The 21,747-nt window shown below is 40.8% G+C and overlaps 1 protein-coding gene across 3 annotated transcripts; it reads left to right on the top strand.

Moving 5' to 3' along the window:
• The first annotated feature begins 1,941 nt into the window (after nt 1-1,941).
• Nucleotides 1,942-21,436, top strand: LOC105020320 (glutamate decarboxylase 1). 3 transcript variants are annotated; one of them, XM_010887268.5, is made up of 17 exons: nt 1,942-2,213; nt 3,517-3,661; nt 5,528-5,581; nt 7,914-8,066; nt 8,278-8,520; nt 10,894-10,984; nt 16,338-16,450; nt 17,035-17,150; nt 17,233-17,312; nt 17,988-18,042; nt 18,129-18,245; nt 18,345-18,409; nt 18,491-18,569; nt 18,650-18,799; nt 18,902-19,009; nt 19,304-19,396; nt 19,487-21,436. In XM_010887268.5, the coding sequence occupies exons 2-17, from the start codon at nt 3,586-3,588 to the stop codon at nt 19,658-19,660; spliced, it is 1,767 nt and encodes a 588-aa protein (XP_010885570.1). In that variant the 5' UTR covers nt 1,942-2,213; nt 3,517-3,585; the 3' UTR covers nt 19,661-21,436. The 3 variants fall into 3 exon arrangements, with proteins under 3 accessions (XP_010885570.1, XP_034147352.1, XP_019901134.1); XM_020045575.3 differs by lacking the exon at nt 1,942-2,213 and adding an exon at nt 3,230-3,279; XM_034291461.1 differs by lacking the exon at nt 5,528-5,581.
• Nucleotides 21,437-21,747: the final 311 nt, after the last annotated feature.

Raw genomic sequence — 21,747 nt, 5'->3', positions numbered from 1 at the left:
AGTAGGATCATTAAAACATGGAAGCTGCAGTTCTGGATTTTCAGGATCCCAAGGAAGGCAATTGCACAAACGGCAGATACCAACTGTCCTCAAGCAGCATGCAAAGACATCAAAATAGTATCCACAAATTAATCTGACTGTGGAAGTAGCGAAAGGGCCTCATTAACCAAAATCCTGAACACTTCCTGAAATGTATAAATTAAAAGGGCACCATTCATCACAAAAATCTACCACTCTAACGGGTAGCCAAACTACTAGATATGGCATAAGTTGAAAATCCTGCTCATGTACTAAAGTCTTTGTGTCTATACCAGACAAACATGTTTGTCCAGAAAATCAGGAACCCCCGAACACAATCCCATACATCTGTATTTACCCACATGCCAAGATCCTCTACAAAACTCCTCATTTTCTCAGAAGGTTCTACAAGGTTGAGCCAACACACTTAATAACCTACATCAAGATATATCCTGAGAGGGGAAACAAGTAGAAATGGGCTGGAATGAGAAGATCAGAAAATAACAGGAAACTGAAAAAACACATAGAGTGAAAGCAGAGTGGACTGGAGAAGATACTTCCAATTGGAGACCTGCAGCTTTGGACATTGATCTTTAAAGGTGAATTATCTGAACGTATTTCCCTCATGAAAAAGTACAACAGATTTTTTTTATAAATCACTGTTGGCATTATATTTCACTACTCTGCCACTACTAGACAATTGCATGTTTGATTTTGTTATGTTTTTAACTACAATATCATCAAACATTAAATAATAACTTCATACAAATTTCATTGCATTTCATGTTTTTAATTAATTACATGTTATATGTTAACTGCTAACCGCTCACAATAAGACATTACAGAAAATGTTGATAAACTGTTGTAATCATACCAACAATGGTTTCCAGTCTTGTGTCAAGGGCTTCTTTCGCAGTAGGTCAACATTAAAGTAGAATGGCTTTTTACTTAACAGACAGACAATTAGCATACAAGCACACATAACAATTATCTAGCAAAACAGGCTATATTTCAATGTACACAATACATCTCTAAAAGGTCATTTCAATGGCTAAACAACAACATGAACATGTTCATAAAACATAAACCGGGGATATATAGGTTTTTCCCACATGAACAAACATCTGAAACAGCCCTTGGTCTAGAGTGTATTTTGATGAGATGTATTAGCACAGTCAACACCGCCATCTGGTGGTACTGAGTCAACATATCCCTTCTAGAGTCGCAATCCAACAGAAGATCTCACGCAATGTAGCGCTCGTGTCAAACGTGTCGGCGGGTTTTCGCCCTCTAGCTTGCACCGAATAGTTAGCTACTCTCCTTACCTTGAACTGCATTTAGTTTCTGGAACGTTCAGAAATAAATACTGTATGTTAGTCACGTTTGCTCTATTCTATCTGCAACGTTGGTCAATGTTTTGTATCTGAATGTGGCCCTTCTTGTCCCTGTTTAGATCAACATTGAACACAAATGTAATAGAATTATTAAACCAAAAATATGGAACATTGATTATATGAGCTTGATACTAAAATGGAATATAACTAGCCTACCCCGAAACATTTATAAAATAACCCTTGTCCGTTTTTCTATAATAACGTTCAGTAATAGGCTAAGTCTCACAAAAATCTATCTGAGCATAAATGAATCTATCGCAAGTTCAAAGACGTAACCTGTTGTCCGTCTTATTTTGTCACATTTCTCAAGTCTTGTTGCCTAATATCAGCAGTCGTATAGGGTGACACTTCAAACTAAATCACTTAGTGATGGACGATCTTAATTGAGATATGTAGTGTTCATGACAATCACATCTGCTGAACAAAAGTCCGCTGTCAACGAAAAGGGGCCACGTCAGTTGTCGTGAAATAGGGCGTTTTTCCATATTTTTTTCTGTCACGAACAGGAGAAGCTTAATTTCGCGCCAGAGGGAGGTAATGCTATGACTCACGCATGTGTGCGAATGGGATAAATAGGCGATTCGCGCGCTCAGAAATAAATAATAAAATAGATAGAAACATTATTGAGTGGAAAACAAGATTACTCCCACAGTCCTGTATGGAATTTCCCCCCCTCTGTTCCCATTCCGCGGTGGTTGGACTTGGACTGTCTTGCGACTCAGAGCGTCGTGTGGATCGAGACCTGTAATTCGTTTGTTTGGTGATAGTTACCTGACCCGACAACCTGTGCACACGCAGACGGTAAGGAAAGTCTCCTAGCGCAGGCGTTCTCGCGTTTCCTATCGGCCTATTTTGTGACAATATGATATTGTTTTATTTTTCCATAACATAACAAAGAGTTAGTAACATTATGATTATGATTTTATTTATATGTGCATACAGTCCCCAACATCTGCTAAATTATTGCAGTGCTCATTGTTGGGGTTAAAAATATGGGGATTACAGAATTGTTTTGATTATCAAGTTTTGCAAACATTGCCTGTTATTAGCAATGTTAGGTTATTGGTTTTTTTAAGCATATGAGTGGCAAAATTACATAATTTCTTAACAACAATGACATTTGACTGATGCTGGATTAGTGGTGGTTAATAGCAAAGGCTATTCTAAGATTATTCTAATTTAAAATTCGATATGCTATAATACCAATCAATTATTTAATTTTCTCAAGAAACCAAGAACAGCTGACAAAATGAATGAAATATTTCCATTACAGATCATTTTGTCAGGCTATTTCGTTAAATAGGTCAGATGGTGATGATTTTGGGGGGAATATGTATATTCTTTCATATTGAAGAAACAAATGCCTTCTGCTTTTGTGCTCTTTGATCTTATTAAGTACAATAAACGGTCTGGTGCACTTAGTTCCAGCGACCAAGGATGATGGCTCAGAGGTGTGATTTTCCTCGAACTACCCTTAAAAAATTGTTAGAACTGTTAGTTTTTTCGTGCGTTTATTTAAGACAAGCGTGTAGTTGCTATACATTTCTGTCTGATTTGCTTTCATTATTTTGGTCCATAAATTCCTATGAACGCACGTACGCATTTCTGCATTTGAAATGGGGACCAGCGCGCGGGGGTAGGTCTGTCTGGTGTTTGTGTGTGTTTGTGTGGGGGTACGTGTGTGTGTGTGTGTGTGTGTGTGTGTGTGTGTGTGTGTGTGTGTGTGTGTGTGTGTGTGTGTGTGTGTGTGTGTGTGTGTGTGTGTGTGTGTGTGCTTGTGTGTGTGCAAGACATCTCAAACTGGTCACCCGTGATTTATCTCCCCTTCGCACATGCATGCAGCTCGCGAGCCGATTGACGTTCAAGAGTAAATGATTCCGATTGCAGAAGCAGATATTAACAGCAAATGATGCATCACCCTTTTCCTTTATGATCATTGCACGGCTACGAAAAGCTATATTCCAATAATTAGTTTCACCCAATATTACCTGTTTTATTCTGTAGCTGAGTCTCAATAAATAGAGTGGCGTTGAGACATTATTGCGGTATTCATTTGTTTATTATTGAGAGTCATCAATCTTAACCCTAGGCCTTTTGTTTTCAGCAACCGGTTGGTTATTTCCGTTGAGAATCTGATAAGAGTCCCTAAGCGCACGGGAATAACCGAGGACTGATGGCCACGTCTGAACCGACAGCCGCCGGCGGCGACCAGGACCCGAACTCCGCCAATTTACGACCTTCGTCCACAAGTAGGTCTCTTTCCCTTACTTCTTTCTCTCTCCCCTTTCTCTCTCTCACACTCTGTCTGATAAAAACGAGTCTCACCCGGACTATTTACCGTGTGGGCGCCGTCGTTAATCATTCCGGTTAAAAACAGAGCTATCACAGCTGCCAGCTGCTGTCTAACGGATCAGCGGCGCGCATTGAGAAACGGACCTCCTGCAATCGTCCCAGAGCGTCTTCGGAGCGTGGGGATCTGGAATTATTTGGTTTTGTAATAGAATATACAGCCACAACTATTTGATATAAGATAATAACATTTCCTGTTTTTATTAGTCCTGGTAATATCAAATAATGTTTTAAATATTCTCGATATGGAAATAACTAACAATGTGTGCTGGTTGGCTAATATTTGCATATACAGGCTATATTCAGAATATTTGCAATTTAGCAATTTTATTATTTTGTATTTTACAATATCCCTTCAAAATGCTTCAAATATCTAATTATGCATTACTACATGAGCTGCCTACAAACGCAATATCCCTGGAAAAATTATTTTGCAGGTAATTGCATGCCCTGGGTTCCTGGATATGATGGCTTGCATTTGTCTTGTATGACATTCATGTTGGGATGCGATGTCAATGTGTTAGGACCCGCTTGGATAATTTTGCGAAGATTGAAAAATGGCTGGTATTTTGAAATATAATAGCTTAATAGGTGTTTTCCTTTCCACTGAAAGTTAAATTTTCGCAAATTAAATAATTTCTATAGGAAGTCACATTTTCTAAAGGGAGAAGCCAATGTATAGGTCATCGTATTTTAATTAGCTTAAAATGTATTCACAATGTGGAAAATGCTCCATGCATACGCCAGAAATAAATGTTTTGGGGAATAATTGTAGAAGAGTAACATTTTCAGATTTCATTAAATGCATAATGGTTCGAAAACCTGTGGTGTTTGTTTGTGCTCTCTGCCTGTTTTCTGCTGTGGCTGGATGTTACCATTATCTCGCTGCCACGCTCTGTCTCACTTGCACTGACCTCAGGCGGCTCGTGGTGTATGTGTGCTAGTGTTTCTCCCGCAGCGCTTGCCAGGCGCTCTGACTCCTGAAGCCGTTTTATCTGGGTCTTGAATTCCAGACAGATAACAAAACAACGATGTCATATGCATATAAATGTGTTTTTTCCGTTTCATCGTTTGGTTCTGTGACATGCATTATTATTTTTGGCAATGATGGCATTCTCCATTAGTATGTTCATGCAATAGCAATGTAGCCTAGGCCTAGAGCGTGTGTGCGTGTGTGTGTGGATGTACATGCGTGTGCGTGTCTGTGTGCGTGTGCGTGTGCGTGTGTGTGTACAAAACCTGCGCATGCTGTCCAGCCAGACGTCGCCAGCTCGCACTAGTCAAATACTGTGTTTCACCCAATTAATTTCTGCTCCGCTTCACGAGCTCATTTCACGGGTGTTTATTTCAAACCGCCCCTTCGCCGGGTTCGTGCCAGTGTTTATTAACCGAGCCGGACTCTGATGGCCCATAGTCATTGAACAGTGTGGATTCGGAACCATTCCAACGTTCAGGAATAATAACCCAAGCAAGGGTTAAGTTGCCCCAGACGGTCTAAGGTGATGCGGTTTTGCTTTGTTTCCTGACAATGGGGTTTGGGAACGGGTGTGTTTAGCTGGTTTTACTCACTTACACACCCGACACATATCTAGGCCTATAGGTTGCTGCCACTTTTGTATGTGCGTCTGCTTCATGCTTCTTCACCCGCTTGTGCCATGCACCGTCACCATGCTGCGTCACCATACGCTTTATAAGAGCTCATCCGCTGTCACCCAAATCACACTATCTTATATTTTCAAACGTTGTCCTTAAACATTCTGTTTTAGACTATGACGCGTGGATGCAAGGATGTACGCGGAAACTGGGGATGAAGATTTGTGGTAAGTTTTAGATCCATTAAGCACCAACCAAAATGTATTCAGGTGGATACAATTCACTGCAATAGCATAAGGGAAACGTTATGATAACTGTTTGACGCCCTATGAGCTAAATAAAAAATCTGAAGCCCAAGTATAGCCTAATGGGTGCTATGTTATATGTTGGTGTTAGTGCGGCATTCGTCCCCGACTGTCACTCCACATTCTCATCTCCTAAAGGTCACTTGGCGATTAGCTTTAGGCCAGTGCGACACGCAGGGGTTCCCGCCCCGACCCAAAAAAGCACCCGATGTCCCTTCTTATCCAGTTCTCTGTAGTTGGCAAATAATATGACATATAGTCTGGTCTACACTTTACAATCCTCTGTAGACATTTAAAAAAATATTAAACATCGAATATTTGTCATGATAGTGCCCTATGTGCCTAGTATTTTTTTAGGCTGAATTAGATGTGTTAATGTGGTTTGTGCATAGCCTAAATGTTGCAGTTTGCATTTTACATTTTAGTCCTCTAGGATATGCTCCTATCCAGGGTGACAATTAATGTATTCATTTTGTCAATAGCTAATGCACTGGTAATGCATTAGAGAGGGTTCAGGGAGATGGGAGAAGCAGCAAGAAGGTGGAGTCAGAGATTTAACTACATGGTAAACCTCAGTAGCTACATGGTAAACCTGTTTTAGATTTCCTTTTTTAACCTCTCTTTTCCTGTTGGAGGTGGTTGGGTTTTGAGTCTCTTAACAGCGCGATGACGTTGGAGTGCGTGGGTTTGATGTAAATCTGGGAGGTTCCATGACGGCTCTGTTATCCAATGTGAAATGGTTGAATCCAGTATTTTTCCTGTAGACCTTTTTTTTCTGGGCCCTTGGATACATTTGATCGTTTTTTGATGACGTCTATGACTTATTTGACGTCATTACGTTACGGAAAGTTTCCTTTCTTTAAAAAGTCATTCCTACCTTCACTAGTCAAGTCAACATATTTTGGTGTCACATTTTTAATAATGTTAATCTCCAGTCTCCGATTCAAATTGGCACGAGCTTTAAAATATAAGCCCATAACACGCACCAAGGGCCTAACTGCCCGGTAAGGATGCAGCCTGATGGATACTTTTAATACAATTTAACCTTCCTCATGACTCAGCCAATGAACATAACAATGAAATAAATAACCCAATTGCCCGATCATTCCGATAAATTAATCGTGTAGTTTAATAGAGATGATTAAACAGGACCTTCGTGTAATTTTAATATGTCGGTGCGTTATGTACCAGGCCCAATGATTTCCATCTAAGCCTGTGTAGCATTATTCACTAGTGGTTATAGGGTAATGATATGCATAATGAATACATACGTTAATTTCGTTTCTATACATTTTTGACTTCTAATTAATCTTTTTTGTGCACGGCGAGGAAATATTTTTGTGAGGAGGAAAAAACTGAATGATGTGGCAACGGCCATTATAAAATGGTGTCGAGTAGACTTATTAGATGTTGGCCTAACCTATGTCAGCGTGGATTTACAGGTCATAATATTCGTCAGCTCTTATCGGTAGAGACGCCTCTTCCGGATGAAGCGGTAAGATTAACGACAACGAAGCCGCAGTTTGCTGTGGCTCTCTTGAGATAATCAGTGCCTAATGTGCCAACCAAGATTAGCTGAATTAATTTAAATGAAAGGATGTCTTTAGACTCAAAAGAGCCAGGATTTGAGAGTCAGTTCTCAGTTTTTTTATATTGCTTTTTTTTAATCTTACATTTTGATATAATTTTTGTGAAAATACATTTTAAATTCCACTATTATTATTATTATTTTAAATCAATGGGTTATTAATAGACACCGACTATAATAAAAAATTGACTAGCCTATACAGAGCCCGTAAATATTTCGCATCCATCATTAACCCTACTCCCATAATGCCACCCCTCCTTCACCACCACTCAAGCATGAGCAGTCCGGGCGATAGGGGGGCATTTTTCTCCCTGTCGCATTATGGGTTGATGTTACTGCAGGGTAGGGCAATGCACGCACGCAAGCTCACACAAACACACATACGCGCACATGTGCACACACAAACCAAAACGCACACAGGCTACCCTCGTCTATAAATTGATCCCTATCCCTCACACTGTATGAACATCACCACCCGGGTTTATAAGAGCTGTCTGGGAAAGGACACTACAAAGACGCGTATTGCGTATAGCACAAGTAGGGGATAACTGGTCTCGATTGAACTCTGGTCTAAATAAAAGTTATTACCACGTCATTATCTTGCGATGTTGGGTAGTGGTAACCGAGTGTGTTCCACATCTTGTTCCTCCCCGTGTTACACCCTAGGTTTCCTGCAGAAGAACAACAGTCTTGGGGAGGAAGGCCGACTTTCTGGTGCACTTTCAGAACGCCAGAAGAACCTTTTCACCTGTGAAAACAGTGACCGGGATGTGCGCTTTCGCCGCACAGAAACGGATTTCTCCAACATGTTCGCGAGAGGTGAAATAACGATTTTTTTATTCACCAGACGATCCCCAGATGTTTTAATTATTTTAATCGCTACATTTTCTAGTGATTTAACCCAGTGAACAGTAGACGGCTTATAATGTACGGTATGTCCTAGTTTGCTTAATAACGACTTCTGTAAAAGAGCGTCTAGGCCTACATTCGATTTGGGTTTGGTGTTAAAGCGTTTTTGTCATTATTCTAGACTTACTTCCGGCCAAAAATGGAGAGGAAGCTACTATTCAGTTCTTGTTGGAACTTGTGGACATCCTTACCAACTATATCAGGAAGACGTTTGACCGTTCCACCAAGGTCCTTGACTTCCACCATCCGCACCAGCTACTGGAGGGCATGGAGGGCTTCAACCTCGAGCTATCTGACCAGCCTGAGTCCCTTGAACAAATCCTCGTGGACTGCAGGGACACGCTCAAGTACGGCGTTCGGACAGGTAGGCCTACATAGACCCTGAAACTGTTTGGGTGTGCATTACTTCTTTATTCTTTGTATTTATTGTAAAAGCATCTGTCCTCAAGCCAGGCGCACTAACGGTGTATTGAAAAAAAAATTGTCCTTCGTAAATTGTCTTCTAATACAAAATAACTTGAATTGCTCTAGGCTGAAACGGTTTGGTTATTTGAATCTCGAGCAGTATATTTAATTAATATAGACAAATATTCATATATTGTAAAGTGTTTAATTAACCGTTCTGTTTTATTACATATTACTATTTGAGCCGGTATTCACAGACGTTTTCAGAGCTTATACAGGACTAATACAACCGTTATCGTAGTCAGTCATCTGCTCATGTTCACTACATACAAGCAAAATAGAAAACTACACAAAACCATTTAAGGTCTGCCCTCGATAGTTTACAACCAATCATAATGAAGGGTTACTGTATCCCTGGTGATTCTGTTGACAACCTCATCTTACAAAACTAATACTGCCGGCGGGGATAATGTAATCCTGGGTGTGTTTTACTAGCCGTTAGAGACCACAACTGTTAAACTGTCCCATGGGATTAGTTCCTAACGACCTTTATTCGTTGATCATTTACACACATGAAGTTAACATAAAAAAGAAAAGAATCGAGCATAATGTAGACCAGAGGCGTCGTTAGGATCACAATACATTCGGGGGTTAGCCCACCCACCCGCCCGCCCCACCCGGGACAGAAAGTACAGAGTTTTGAATGTACATGCGGACATTTTCGATGTACACGCTAGTGGCCTACACGTCTACATTGTCATAATGCGTGATCGGAATTATAGGTGAATAGATCAAGGGCATTTTGATTTTGGTCAATTTGAGATCCGGAGCTATTCATAAAAGATCTGGTGCTATTCATAAAAGAACCGGAGCTATAGCCCCGGGCGCCCAGGACTAGCAACGCAACTGATGTAGACTATGAGTTTTCATCAATGAACATTCTGCAATTCATTTTCATGTTTCCACTGACGCAAGACACGCGCTGTCATAATACTGAAGGGAATTGTTTTAGTTTTAGTTTTTCCGGGTTTCAGTGAATATGATACTAACTTAGTCAATCAATTGTCTATGGCAGTGGTTCCAACGCCTCTCTTTCAGGACACGCCGTTAATTTTCTGTCCAGAACATTTTAAAGTCCTGAACTAGGTTTTAAAAGGTTAACTCCACCCAATTTCAGCCATTGCCCCTCCCTTTATATTAGGAAAAGCTTTGAGGCATTAATTGTTTTTAGTGCTCCAGCTTTACACCCAAATTCTGTGGCTGAAATCTCAGTGAAAAAAACTGTTTAAAAGAATCAGTAAATGCCCCATGCATAGGCTAATTCAGTGTTGCGAAGTGACTTATTCACTAGATTTGGCAATTTTCCAGAGATTTGTATAGTTATTATTGAGCTATTTTTTTTAAAGTTTTAACATGCTTGCTTGCAACTATAGGTCTCTAACTCCCCCGGCCAAATATGGGTGCTGCATATAATAACCTTATAATAAACCTTAAGGCAGTATCACCCAGCACATTCAGAAGGGATTGAAAACTCGGATCTTGATTAGAATGGAGCACCATTGTAGGACGCCTCTATGTCACCGTGGCCAAGCTGAACATTATGGGCCAAAGAACACAGCTGAGAGATACAAAAACCTCACTGTAAAAATGAAGACGAGAACTTATGTTACAATACAAACAAGCCTGAAACATCAGGTTTCCCCTCAAAGGCAGATTTCTATGGAGAGTTCCCCCTGAGCACAATCATTTGAAAGACGTCTTCTCGACATCTATTCCACGTCTTTTCAGACAGGAAGATTGTCTTTTTAATAATCTTTCGCTCAGTGGGTTACAATTTAGAGTTAATAAAATAATACATGAACACATATTAATATATTCCGGTTTGGATTATATAACTTTATAAAACAATGCTTTCTCTATCATGTGGCTGAAACAGCATGTCTTCTTTCCTGTTATGAAAACAAACCACTTAGTGTTTTTTAAACCCCAACATTTACAATTTTTTGCATTCCTACTGGGATCCAAGCTGTACAAATGTAGAGAGATGGATGTTAGGGACACAGGACTTACCCATTGAAAAAGATTTCAGCCATTTAGATTATGACCTAGTCTTACTTCCTCTAGCCTTCATTCTCTAAGATCTTGACTTTTATTTTTGAAATAAATTCACCAACAACAATAATGAACACCAAGCCACTCAATGTAATGTAGCCTGCTAAAAAAGTGGTTCTCAAACCTCTCCTCAGGAACCCCAGCTGTTTCATGCATTTGATTTATTAATCAAGGAAGTCGCAATGAGATAGCTTCTCTTATCGTGATCTCTGTGTCCAAGGTCATCCACGCTTCTTCAACCAGCTATCTACTGGCCTGGACATCATTGGACTGGCTGGGGAATGGCTCACCTCAACAGCTAACACTAACATGTGAGTCGTGCTGTGTGTGTTTGTGTGTGTGTGTGTGTGTGTGTGTGGCTGGCTAATGTTTAGGATGGTTGTATGTAACTGAGAAAAATTATCAACATTTGGCCGGTAAACCCCAGTGGGTTGTTATTGACAGTATTTCCGTTTGTAGCAAAGAATTAAATGAAATAATTGCTTTTCATGGAGCGTGTCTCCCCTCAGCCCTAACAATACTAAAGGGGTTAAATTATGACTAATATATTTATATGATGTTATATAATGTTTTCTTTTGACCTGGCTGAGGTGAACAGTGTTCCAAACTTATTGAACACCAGGCCTAAGTACTGTATCTCCAATAGCACACTCAAACACACCCTATGGGCTGGTTAGATTGCGTATTGATCAAAGCTTGGTGTTACATGGTGGCCATCTGACAGAGGGCATGAAGTCCTGCCGAGCTAAACAGCACAGGATACGGGTCACAGGACGGGATTATGAGAATACTAGACACGGACTACAAGACAGGAACTACAAAACACAGAATAAAAGACAAGGACTACAAAACAGGCTCTATAAAACTAGAACTACAAGCCACAGACTACAGGACTGGGACTAAGAGGCACAGACACAAACTACAAGACAGGGACTATGAGACACAGACTACAAGACAGGGACTATGAGACAGACACAGATTACAAGACAGGGACTATGAGACAGACACAGATTACAAGACAGGGACTATGAGACAGACACAGATTACAAGACAGGGACTATGAGACAGACACAGACTACAAGACAGGGACTATGAGACAGACACAGACTACAAGACAGGGACTATGAGACAGACTACAAGACAGGGACTATAAAACAAAGACACAGACTACAAGATGTGGACTACAAGACACAGAAACAGAATACAAGACGGACTATGAGACAGACTACAAGACAGGGACTATAAAACAAAGACACAGACTACAAGATGTGGACTACAAGACACAGAAACAGAATACAAGACGGACTATGAGACAGACAAAGACTACAAGAAAGGGACTATAAAACAAAGACACAGATTACCAGACATGGAATATGAGACACCAACACAGACTGGAAGACAGGGACTATGAGACAGAAACTGACTACAAGACAGAGACTATAATACAAAGACAAAGACTACAAGACATGGACTACGAGACACAGACTACAAGACAGGGCCTATGAGACACAGAGACAGACTACAAGACAGGGCCTATGAGACACAGAGACAGACTACAAGACAGGGACTACAAGACAGGGACCACAAGACAGGGCCTATGAGACACAGACTACAAGACAGGGCCTATGAGACAGACACATATGAAGACCAGAACAAGATTAAACAGGAGCTATGCTTGATGTCTTTCTTAAACATTAGCTTAGGCAGTAACTCTGCTAAGAAAACTCCATCTCGCTGGTGAAGCCTTGGAACCTTGCCCTGAGAGTGAGAGAGACAGAGGGACACTAAAGTATGAAGAACAACTTGCACACACACAGTCACATACATACACACTACACAGGCACACCAGTTCAGCCTGCCCCAGATTCAGCAGATAGTGTTAACGCCCCATTGACTGCAGGCTCATTGTGAGCTGGTCTCAGCAGATAGCCCAGCTGGGCCCCACACCGACACACAATGGCCGCCCGGCGGCACTGAAAACCCTGTCACACTCAGTGACTGACTGCCCTGGCTCCCTGTGGAGGACTCATTCCGGCTTTATTGTCCCTGTGGATACAGACTGATTCTCTCTCGCACGCGCACACAAACCCACACACACACACACACACACACATACATGCACATAGCTGACACAATGCTGCTCATAGTCACTTAGGGGGTCTCGGTTGGAGAGAGTGCCCTTGATGATTATAATTAGGGCATTTAGGGACTGCCCCATGGGACCAGCAGGCAGGTGACTGAAGGGCAATTTTCACCCTGAAAAGACCAATGATTGGCTATGATTGCGATAATGATCGCCATTATAGCCATTATTCTCCAAGACAAGGAGAAAGGAGAATCATTTGGAAAAAAATATTTTCCTTTGTTCTCTGCCAAATTCAGTAGTTCTGCCAAATTCAGTAGTTCAGTAAAAAGATGCTGTTTTCCTTATATAAGCCTTCTTGTAGTGACAATACAAGAATATATATATATATAGTGTTATAATATATAATATAATATATAGTGTTTAAACAGTCACATTTTGTGGTATGGTTACAAAATAGAGTTTGTTTTTCTTGTCATTAAGCCCTAGTATGTAATAGCTACTGTAAAATAACTAAATATATTCTTCTAAATCAGTCTCACTCTTTCTATGTGTGTGTGGTGTAATTAGGCCCCATCAGTCACAATCTGAGCTGGCGTGTTGACTGGCACCTAATGCTCTAATCAAACTCTCCCCAGGGTGACTGCTTCAGCCAGAATAACTGCACATGAAGGATAGTATTGCTACCGAGAGTTACCTCTCATTTTTCCCTATAATATTTCTCCTTCTTTCCTTCCTTCCTTCCTTCCTTCCTTCTGTCTCTTTTCCCCTATTTTGCTCTTTGCCTCAACTCCTAATTTGTTTCTCATTTCTGTTCTTGTCTCGTCCTCCCTATCCCTGTGTGTATGTCTTTATCTATCAATGCTTCTTTCCCTGTTAGCAGATGAGAGGAGCTGGAGAGCTTTGAAGTATAGAAGGGGGGCTGTGTGTGTGTGTGTGTGTTTTGTAACTGGCCTTGTTAGACATTAGCAGGAAGGGGAGTGGTGAGAGAAGCGGGGAGGGAGATGAGGGATGTGTGGAGGTCAAGCATCAGAGGGACATAGCCTTAGGGTAAAAAAAAACCCCACACAAATACACAACCCAACCCAGAGTTGTTTCCAAACGCCACAGATTATTTCAGTCATCCAGAGATTTTTCCCTCTCTTTTTGAAATAAGGAAATCCCAAAATCTAATCATCCAATAGAGATGTAAACAAAAGCCTGTCCATCTCCTCTCTCTTACTTTGGCTTCATCTTTGTGTTGTCTTTCCTCCATTGCACGGGTTCCACATGTGCTCCCTCTCTCCTCGATCCTCTCTCATTCATTCTCTTCTCTCTCATTCTCTCTCTTCACTCTCTGAAGCAGGAAATAGATTTGGGTCTGAAGCCTTCTTATCTCTCACCAACACAAGTCCCCCCCTTCAGCCAGTCAAATCAAAAGGCTCTGTTCAGATGGACAGAATTGACAGATTGCTATCAGAGTTTTGTGTGCTTTAATTAAACACTGACGGATACTTTAAAGGGATTTGAATATGAATGTCTGCTCTCTATCTCATACCAGACAGATTTTAATTAGTTCAAGTCTCAGTCAGCAGAATTGTGTGTGCATGTATGCGTGTGTGTTAGGCTAATTTAATGGAACGTTGAGTCCATAGGGTTCCCAATCTAGAGTCCTTAGCCCAGCTTAGCCATGCAAAAAAATCATTGAATATATTAACATTTTGTTCTTGTGCAAAGGAGTCAAAGGTGTTTGTGACCTAAATATTTTTTTGAGCAAAATGTTGGAAATATCTAATAAATGTGTGTTGTTTGGAGTTAATCGGCAGAATTCATTGGCTAGGAGGTATCTATACACGCTGACCTTTGTAAAATATCAAATGTAACTGAATCGGTTTTCTTCCGTTGTTACATTTTCAAAGTCAACGAACAAATTAATAAAAAAGATCTGTATCCCTAAAGTGGTGCAGCGTCCTCAGGCTCTTGGAGCACCAAGCCGTCCATGATAGTTTTGGTTCAGATTTGACTATATCTTGGTACCCCCATGGATGATAGAAATGGGCCAGAGTTGTTCTGGGAGGGGGAGGCACTGTTGGCAGATATTTCCTGTTGTCAATTTGTCCAAGAATTTCTTCAGGAAGCTTGTGGGCCTGAGTAAGTAAAAAGTGTTAATATTACACATCTTGACTGAAATTAATTCATGGTGGAATGATTTGTGTGGAAAAAAGCACAATGGAGTAGCGCAGTTGACCAGGAGAGAGGCTTGTCACAATCCTCAACTCTCCTGTTTTGAGTTGCTGCAATTACTCAGGCCCCTACAATTAGACATGATACAATTTGAGAAAGGAAAGGGTGTAAAAAGGGGAATGAAAATGAAAATGATAGTGAAGATTGAATATTTTCATAACCAGAGTTAATGCTTAATAGAAGCACATTTTGCAGACACTGCAACTGTGAATCTACCTTTTAGGGAATCATACAGAGTTTAGTGAACTAGGTTATTAATCATTCATAGACATCAACTGAGACTAGGCCACTATGAAACATTCAACACTTTTTGGAAAGGCATTTCTGGATGTCGGCATTACATTTTGTTATTGTTTTGCTAAATAAACTAACTTTATCCCAGTATTACGTTTTTAGGGTTAGTGAGGCTGGTTTTGCTCTTTAAAATATTTTACCTCAACTTGGCTAACTTTCGTCAGTCCCTTCCAATGCCAAGCATATCTGTAAGTTGATGTTGCCGCAAGTACATTTATTTTGCCATGCTGTATTTCTTAGCAGCCTTGTTGAAAACACATGCTTTTTTCTTTGAAGTGTTTCCAGTAGTTTGGAGTAAATGCAGTGTTGTTGAAGCTTTTGCGTTTTACAGGATAGTGGTGGCAGCGTTATTTTACGGGTATGCTTGTCATCAGAACTGGAGAGGTTGCTAGGATTCAGATAAGTATGAAATGAGGAAGGAGTATAGTGGATTCACCCCTGCTGTTTAATCCATTTCAACTTCAACTACAAATCCAATATTGACATGTGCTTAAACACAGCTTTTTACTACGGTTCTTACTTTAGTGCAACTATAGCCTAGTAACCCACTGTAACTGTTCATTCCACATTCACTGAGACACATTGACTGTGAAAACCTTAAATACCCTTACTACCACTATCATTGCTAATGGCATCTCTACTACCACTTTTACGACAATAAATACTTGCAGACAAGCAAGTACACCACATTTTCTTAAGCAAATGTCCTTTTGTATTATTGGAAAATGTTCACTTTAAGTGTGGAGTATGTGGAGTATGTTGAAATTAGTAGAAAAAAAAGTAACACCAATACCTTTTAAGGCCGCAGTGCATTCTTTTGTGTGGTCATATATATGGTTTCCCCAGGGGCCCAGGGTCAATGCCTGTATCAGCCCTTCAGTTCCGTGTCTCCAGGTCGACTGTCTTCCTCTGATTCCCACAGTCAATTAAAGCCTTCCAAAAAAACAATGAAATTAAGTAGGGAGAGTGATGTCTAAAAACATGTTTGTAGACTTTCACTAGTGACTAAATATTGCATTTATGTATGTATGGATTAATTGATTAATTGACATATTTACTGGCAGGTTCACCTATGAGATCGCTCCAGTGTTTGTCCTGATGGAGCAACTGACCCTAAAAAAGATGAGAGAGATGATTGGCTGGCCCTCAGGAGAGGGCGATGGTATATTTTCACCAGGTATGTAAAAGACAGTGTGTTTATATTGTTTTTTTTAGTCGCGGTTCAACACAGATTATTGTTTTTCCTGTTGTATGTATGTAAGGAGCCGTTTGTCTACTGAGAAAAGAAGAATACAACAGGAGAATACCGCTATCGCTTGGATTTGGTTTTGGTTTCCCGTTTGCCTAATTTCTACACACACATTGCACTCGCACCGTCACAGCCTACTGGGGATCGTTGCCTGGTTGTCTGGATGGTGATTGTTGCCTGGTTGTCTGGATGGTGGAGGTCTGGCTGTCAATCTAGGCCGGAAAGAGCCAGTGACTGACTAAAAGGATCAAGTCAAGTAATGGGCACAACCAACCACAGATCATTTCATATCAGTCATGTCATGCTTTGACATGAATGTGTGTAGGTGTGTTACAGTATTCCCACGCGGTTTGATATCATGGCAGTGTACAATTGATGAGACGGGATCGTTTTTATTGTTCTCTCAGTGTGATAATGTATTATTGTAAAGTGCAAATAAGAGGTGGTTCTGTCTCTGTGTGGAAGTACGTGCTGTCCAGGGTCCTGTTCTCACATTCTCTGTCTGTCCAAAGGGGGAGCCATCTCAAACATGTACAGTGTGATGATCGCTCGCTACAAGTACTTCCCTGACGTCAAGACCAAGGGCATGTCTGCTGCTCCTCGCTTGGTGCTCTTCACATCCGAACACGTAGGTCACTCAAAACAATGCTGAATCATGTTGGTACTGTATATGTTGTTTTTGAACATGTTGTTTTCCTGTACACCTTCAGAGCCACTACTCAATCAAGAAGGCCGGGGCAGCTCTGGGCTTTGGTTCAGAGAATGTGGTCTTGCTGAGCACAGATGAAAGGTACACTAAAGCTTCACACAGGTCAAATTTCGAATTTCAGCCAAGCAATACATTTCAGATTAAGGTAGGGGAATTCTGGGTCTTTATTTTACAATATTAATTTACAATATCCATCACAATCTGTAATTCTAAAAAATAAAGCATACCTGTGAGGGTTTTTGCCTTTATCCTGGCTGATACCTGACTCAAAGTCCTTCTGATTCAAGAGTCTGGAAAGATTGTTTTGATGTTGTTGGCAAAACGCATTATAATGAAGGGGATGCGCATCGCTGGTTGGGTATCCCCGTTTCAAATTGAACAAATTAAATATCTATGTTTTGCTAACACACTGAACCACGAAACCAAACACATTTTTACTTCCAAAACCTTTAGTGGTTTGATGAGGAAGCTTGCGAGTACTCTGCATGAGAAATAGCTCGTAATTGAGACCCTATTAAAACGCTCACAAATTTTCTGAGCAAATATTGCTGTTACAACAGGCTCCTGTCCAGTTCAGTGAGTCTCTGCTTTCCCTGCGCTGTGAGGAACGTATGTTGTGTCAGCCAGGATAGTTTACCCTCAGAGTAGATGTTGGTTTTCACACAGTACCCAGACCAGTCAGTTAATTTGACCATAGAAAAATAAACCACTGCAATATACTGTATTCAAGCTGATCTTTCGTTCCTGCCCTTTCAGAGGGAGAGTTATTCCTTCTGATCTAGAAGCTAAGATCCTTGATGTCAAGCAGAAGGTGAGTCTCTCTCTCTGTCTGTTCCTAAGTTTCTTAACATAAAGATTTATGTCACTTTGTGACTCCCATGATACTGTGTTTTTCAGGGTTATCATCCACTGTTTGTCAACGCTACAGCTGGTTCCACAGTCTATGGAGCATTTGACCCCATCAATGAGATTGCTGATATCTGCGAGAAATACAACATGTGGCTGCACGTAGATGTGAGTGCAATGTGCCCGTGTGTGTGTATGTGTGTGTGTGTGGACAACACTGTTGAGTCCCATATGTTGAAAATGTTTGTGCATTCTTTATTTGTCTAGGGTGCCTGGGGAGGTGGTCTCCTGATGTCCAGGAAGCATCGCCATAAGTTCAGCGGTGTTGAAAGGTACTGACACACACACACATGCACTCACACGCACCGTTATTCACACAAGCGCACACTTACGGCTGTTATGCCCTCTCTCAGGGCCAACTCAGTTACCTGGAACCCTCACAAGATGATGGGAGTGCCTCTGCAGTGTTCTGCCATCCTGGTCAGGGAGAAGGTAAGGACATCCGGCCGTGTCACGGTCTCTTCCTAACTGTACTCCGTGGATGACCTTGACCTGGTTGTCTTCCTCCGCAGGGTATCCTGTCTGGCTGTAACTCAATGTGTGCCGGGTACCTGTTCCAGCCTGATAAACAGTATGATGTCAGCTTTGACACCGGAGACAAAGCCATCCAGTGTGGGCGTCATGTGGACATCTTTAAGTTCTGGCTCATGTGGAAGGCTAAGGTGAGCTGACGTTACTTAAGGCTAGTCGCCTGCCTCCCCAAGTCAGCACCTGTGTGTTTACAGCCCTAAAAACGTGCTTGTAATTTTGTCTGTCCTCCACAGGGCACCATAGGGTTTGAGCAGCACATTGACCGGTGTCTGGATCTGTCTCAGTACCTTTACGAGAAGATCAGAAACAGAGAGGGATATGAGATGGTGTTCCAGGGAGTGGTGAGCTTCTCCTTTTTCCTCCTAGTCAACACCAATGCCTTCCCTCTTTATTAGTGGGTTTTCTGTCTGTAGCCCCAACACACCAACGTGTTTCTCAGTGTGTTTTCTGTCTGTAGCCCCAACACACCAACGTGTTTCTCAGTGTGTTTTCTGTCTGTAGCCCCAACACACCAACGTGTTTCTCAGTGTGTTTTCTGTCTGTAGCCCCAACACACCAACGTGTTTCTCAGTGTGTTTTCTGTCTGTAGTCCCAACACACCAACATGTGTTTTTCAATGTGTTTTCTGTCTGTAGCCCCAACACACCAATGTGTGCTTCTGGTACATCCCGCCCAGCTTGAGAGGCATGGATCCCAACAGTCAGGAGTACCGAGAGAAACTTCACAAGGTAAGTGTTGTACAATCTGTAACTTTCCAAATGTTCAGAAAATGTTAGTCCAGCCTTCTAAACATCTTCTACTCCCCTCTCATTCTCCAGGTGGCTCCCAAGATCAAGGCCTTAATGATGGAGTCTGGTACGACCATGGTGGGCTACCAGCCTCAGGGTCAGAAGGTCAACTTCTTCCGCATGGTTATCTCCAATCCAGCGGCCCTCCAGTCTGACATCGACTTCCTCATCGATGAGATTGAAAGGTTGGGTCATGGCCTGTAGACAACGTCGCCACGCTGGCCAAATCTTCAGTGCTTAATCTGTGACCAAGTGAGCACACTATTATCAGCTCTGACATCATTATGGAGCTGTACAAGATTTATCCTAAGCAATTCTATCTGTAGGTAAGATGTGCACATCACAGCCTTCATGGTGTGATGGATACACAATCCAATATATTTTAAAACCTATTGAAAGTCTGTGTGTTTGGAGTAGAGCTGTGTTGTGTGTGTGTGTTCGTTTAGCAGTCATTTGTCTATCAGTGTTGTACAGTACAGAGTCAAAACTGGAACCATGGTAGGGTAACACTGGGAAAGCCTCTACATCAGGGTGTTTTTGTGCATGGGAGTGAGTGTGTGTGAGTGCGTGTGTGAACACAAAGACATGCTTGAGAGCACAAATAGTAAACAGTGTTGTGTATTATGCTGATTCATATTATGATAAACGTAATGCAATGCATCTCTTGTGCTCAGTGTATTTATAAGAGCCAGATGCGCCAACCCTTTTTCTCCTAGTGTTAAACCTAGAGCTCCAGAGTGTTTCTGGAGGTGTGTGTGTGTGTAACACAGTGTGTGTACTACGTGTTGTAACCTAACGCTGTATTGACCTTTGATCTAGTGTTGGCTGTTGGGATGAAATTGCCCCTAGATACTGATCCAGAGTCAGTATTATGTTTTTGTCCTTGACGGATGACATGATTAATTGTTTGCTTTTAGAGAAGCTGATCCTAGATCTGTCACTAAGGCGACTTCTACTAACAGAGTGTAAAATCCTGGCTCCTTGTCTGTGTGGAACAAAAATATGTTTAAGTACAAATATGATAATGATATATAGATGAATATATAAAGAAAAATATAATTTATTTATGGCATTACCAGTGTTTTTAAAAGTCTGGTATTTTCTTCCATTTGTAATTGTTTATTTGTATACTATAGCATCTATGTAATCTGTATGTTTTATGAATAATGTTTATTAATCAATAATATGAGTACATTATAGTGAATTTGTGAGCCAAAGAAAGCAAATCTGGAACAGACAACAATGTCGAGATTGCGCCAACTCACCTAATCTCATCTGTAAAATATTCTTAAGATGTAACTCTGTTATCCTCAGTGCAATCTTTATGGTGTGTATCTGTGTATGTGTGTCTCTCTGACTGAATGTTTTGCAGGGATCAGATGGACTCTGTGATAATAGGTACACAACAAGAATGAGATTATAAATCTAGACATAATATACTGCACATGCCCAGAGCCATAGTGATCATTCTATGATTCGGGCAACAATTTTCTCTATGAATCTCTGGTGTCTACCTGCCAGTCCATCCTTTAGCAAGAAGCACAAGGCTAAAGAGAGGAGAATGTAACCTTGGGAAGAGAGAGGACTGTTCTTTTCTGACAGAAGTAACTTTAAGGTATTGTAACACATTTAGATGTATTATGTAATATATTTCCTGTACCTTCAATGTTTTTGGAACTAATAGGAAGATCAAAAAGTGTCTTTGCACAGAAATGTCCTCCATTATTTCTTCCATTTTAAATGGACGTGTGTTGCAGTAATTTAAGAATTGTCATTATAAAATATATATATATATATATATATATATATGGTATGTAGGGACCAGCTATGTAAACTGCACAATCATCTAAACCATGTGACCTAACTTGATTTGTATGATGCCGTACAGGGAGAATTGTCCATAGGAAGGTACATTAGGCACTTTAACTCACAATCATGCAATGTGCAGCTCCAATAAAGTATGTTATTAAAGAAACAGGACAGGTGTCTCAGTTTATTCTATTGTTTTTATAGATTAGATTAGATTCAACTTTATTGTCATTGAACAAGAACAGGTGCAGTACAATGAAATGCAGTTATCATCTAACCAGAAATGCAAATAGAAGAGGGCAGAAATATACAAGTATTAAGTACAATGAATGTCACAGATATGCAAGTGCAAATAGAAGGGGGCAGAAACGTTTTACAAGTATTAAGTACAGTTAGGTCTGGAAATAATTGGACACTGATACAAGTTTTGTTATTTTGGCTGTTTCCCAAAATATATTCAAGTTACAGTTAAATAATGAATA

Source organism: Esox lucius, chromosome 3 (genome assembly GCF_011004845.1).
Source record: "Esox lucius isolate fEsoLuc1 chromosome 3, fEsoLuc1.pri, whole genome shotgun sequence".
NCBI lineage: Eukaryota > Metazoa > Chordata > Actinopteri > Esociformes > Esocidae > Esox > Esox lucius.
Note: the sequence above shows the minus strand (reverse complement) of the source record. Positions and strands in the feature narration are given on the sequence as shown.

Excerpts from the sequence above, each read along its gene's own strand:
- LOC105020320 (XM_010887268.5), top strand. The coding sequence starts at position 3,586 with ATGGCCACGTCTGAACCGACAGCCGCCGGCGGCGACCAGGACCCGAAC. Across the intron at positions 17,151-17,232 it reads TGCTCTTCACATCCGAACAC|AGCCACTACTCAATCAAGAA; the intron begins GTAGGTCACTCA and ends GTACACCTTCAG. Across the intron at positions 18,800-18,901 it reads GGCTCATGTGGAAGGCTAAG|GGCACCATAGGGTTTGAGCA; the intron begins GTGAGCTGACGT and ends TGTCCTCCACAG.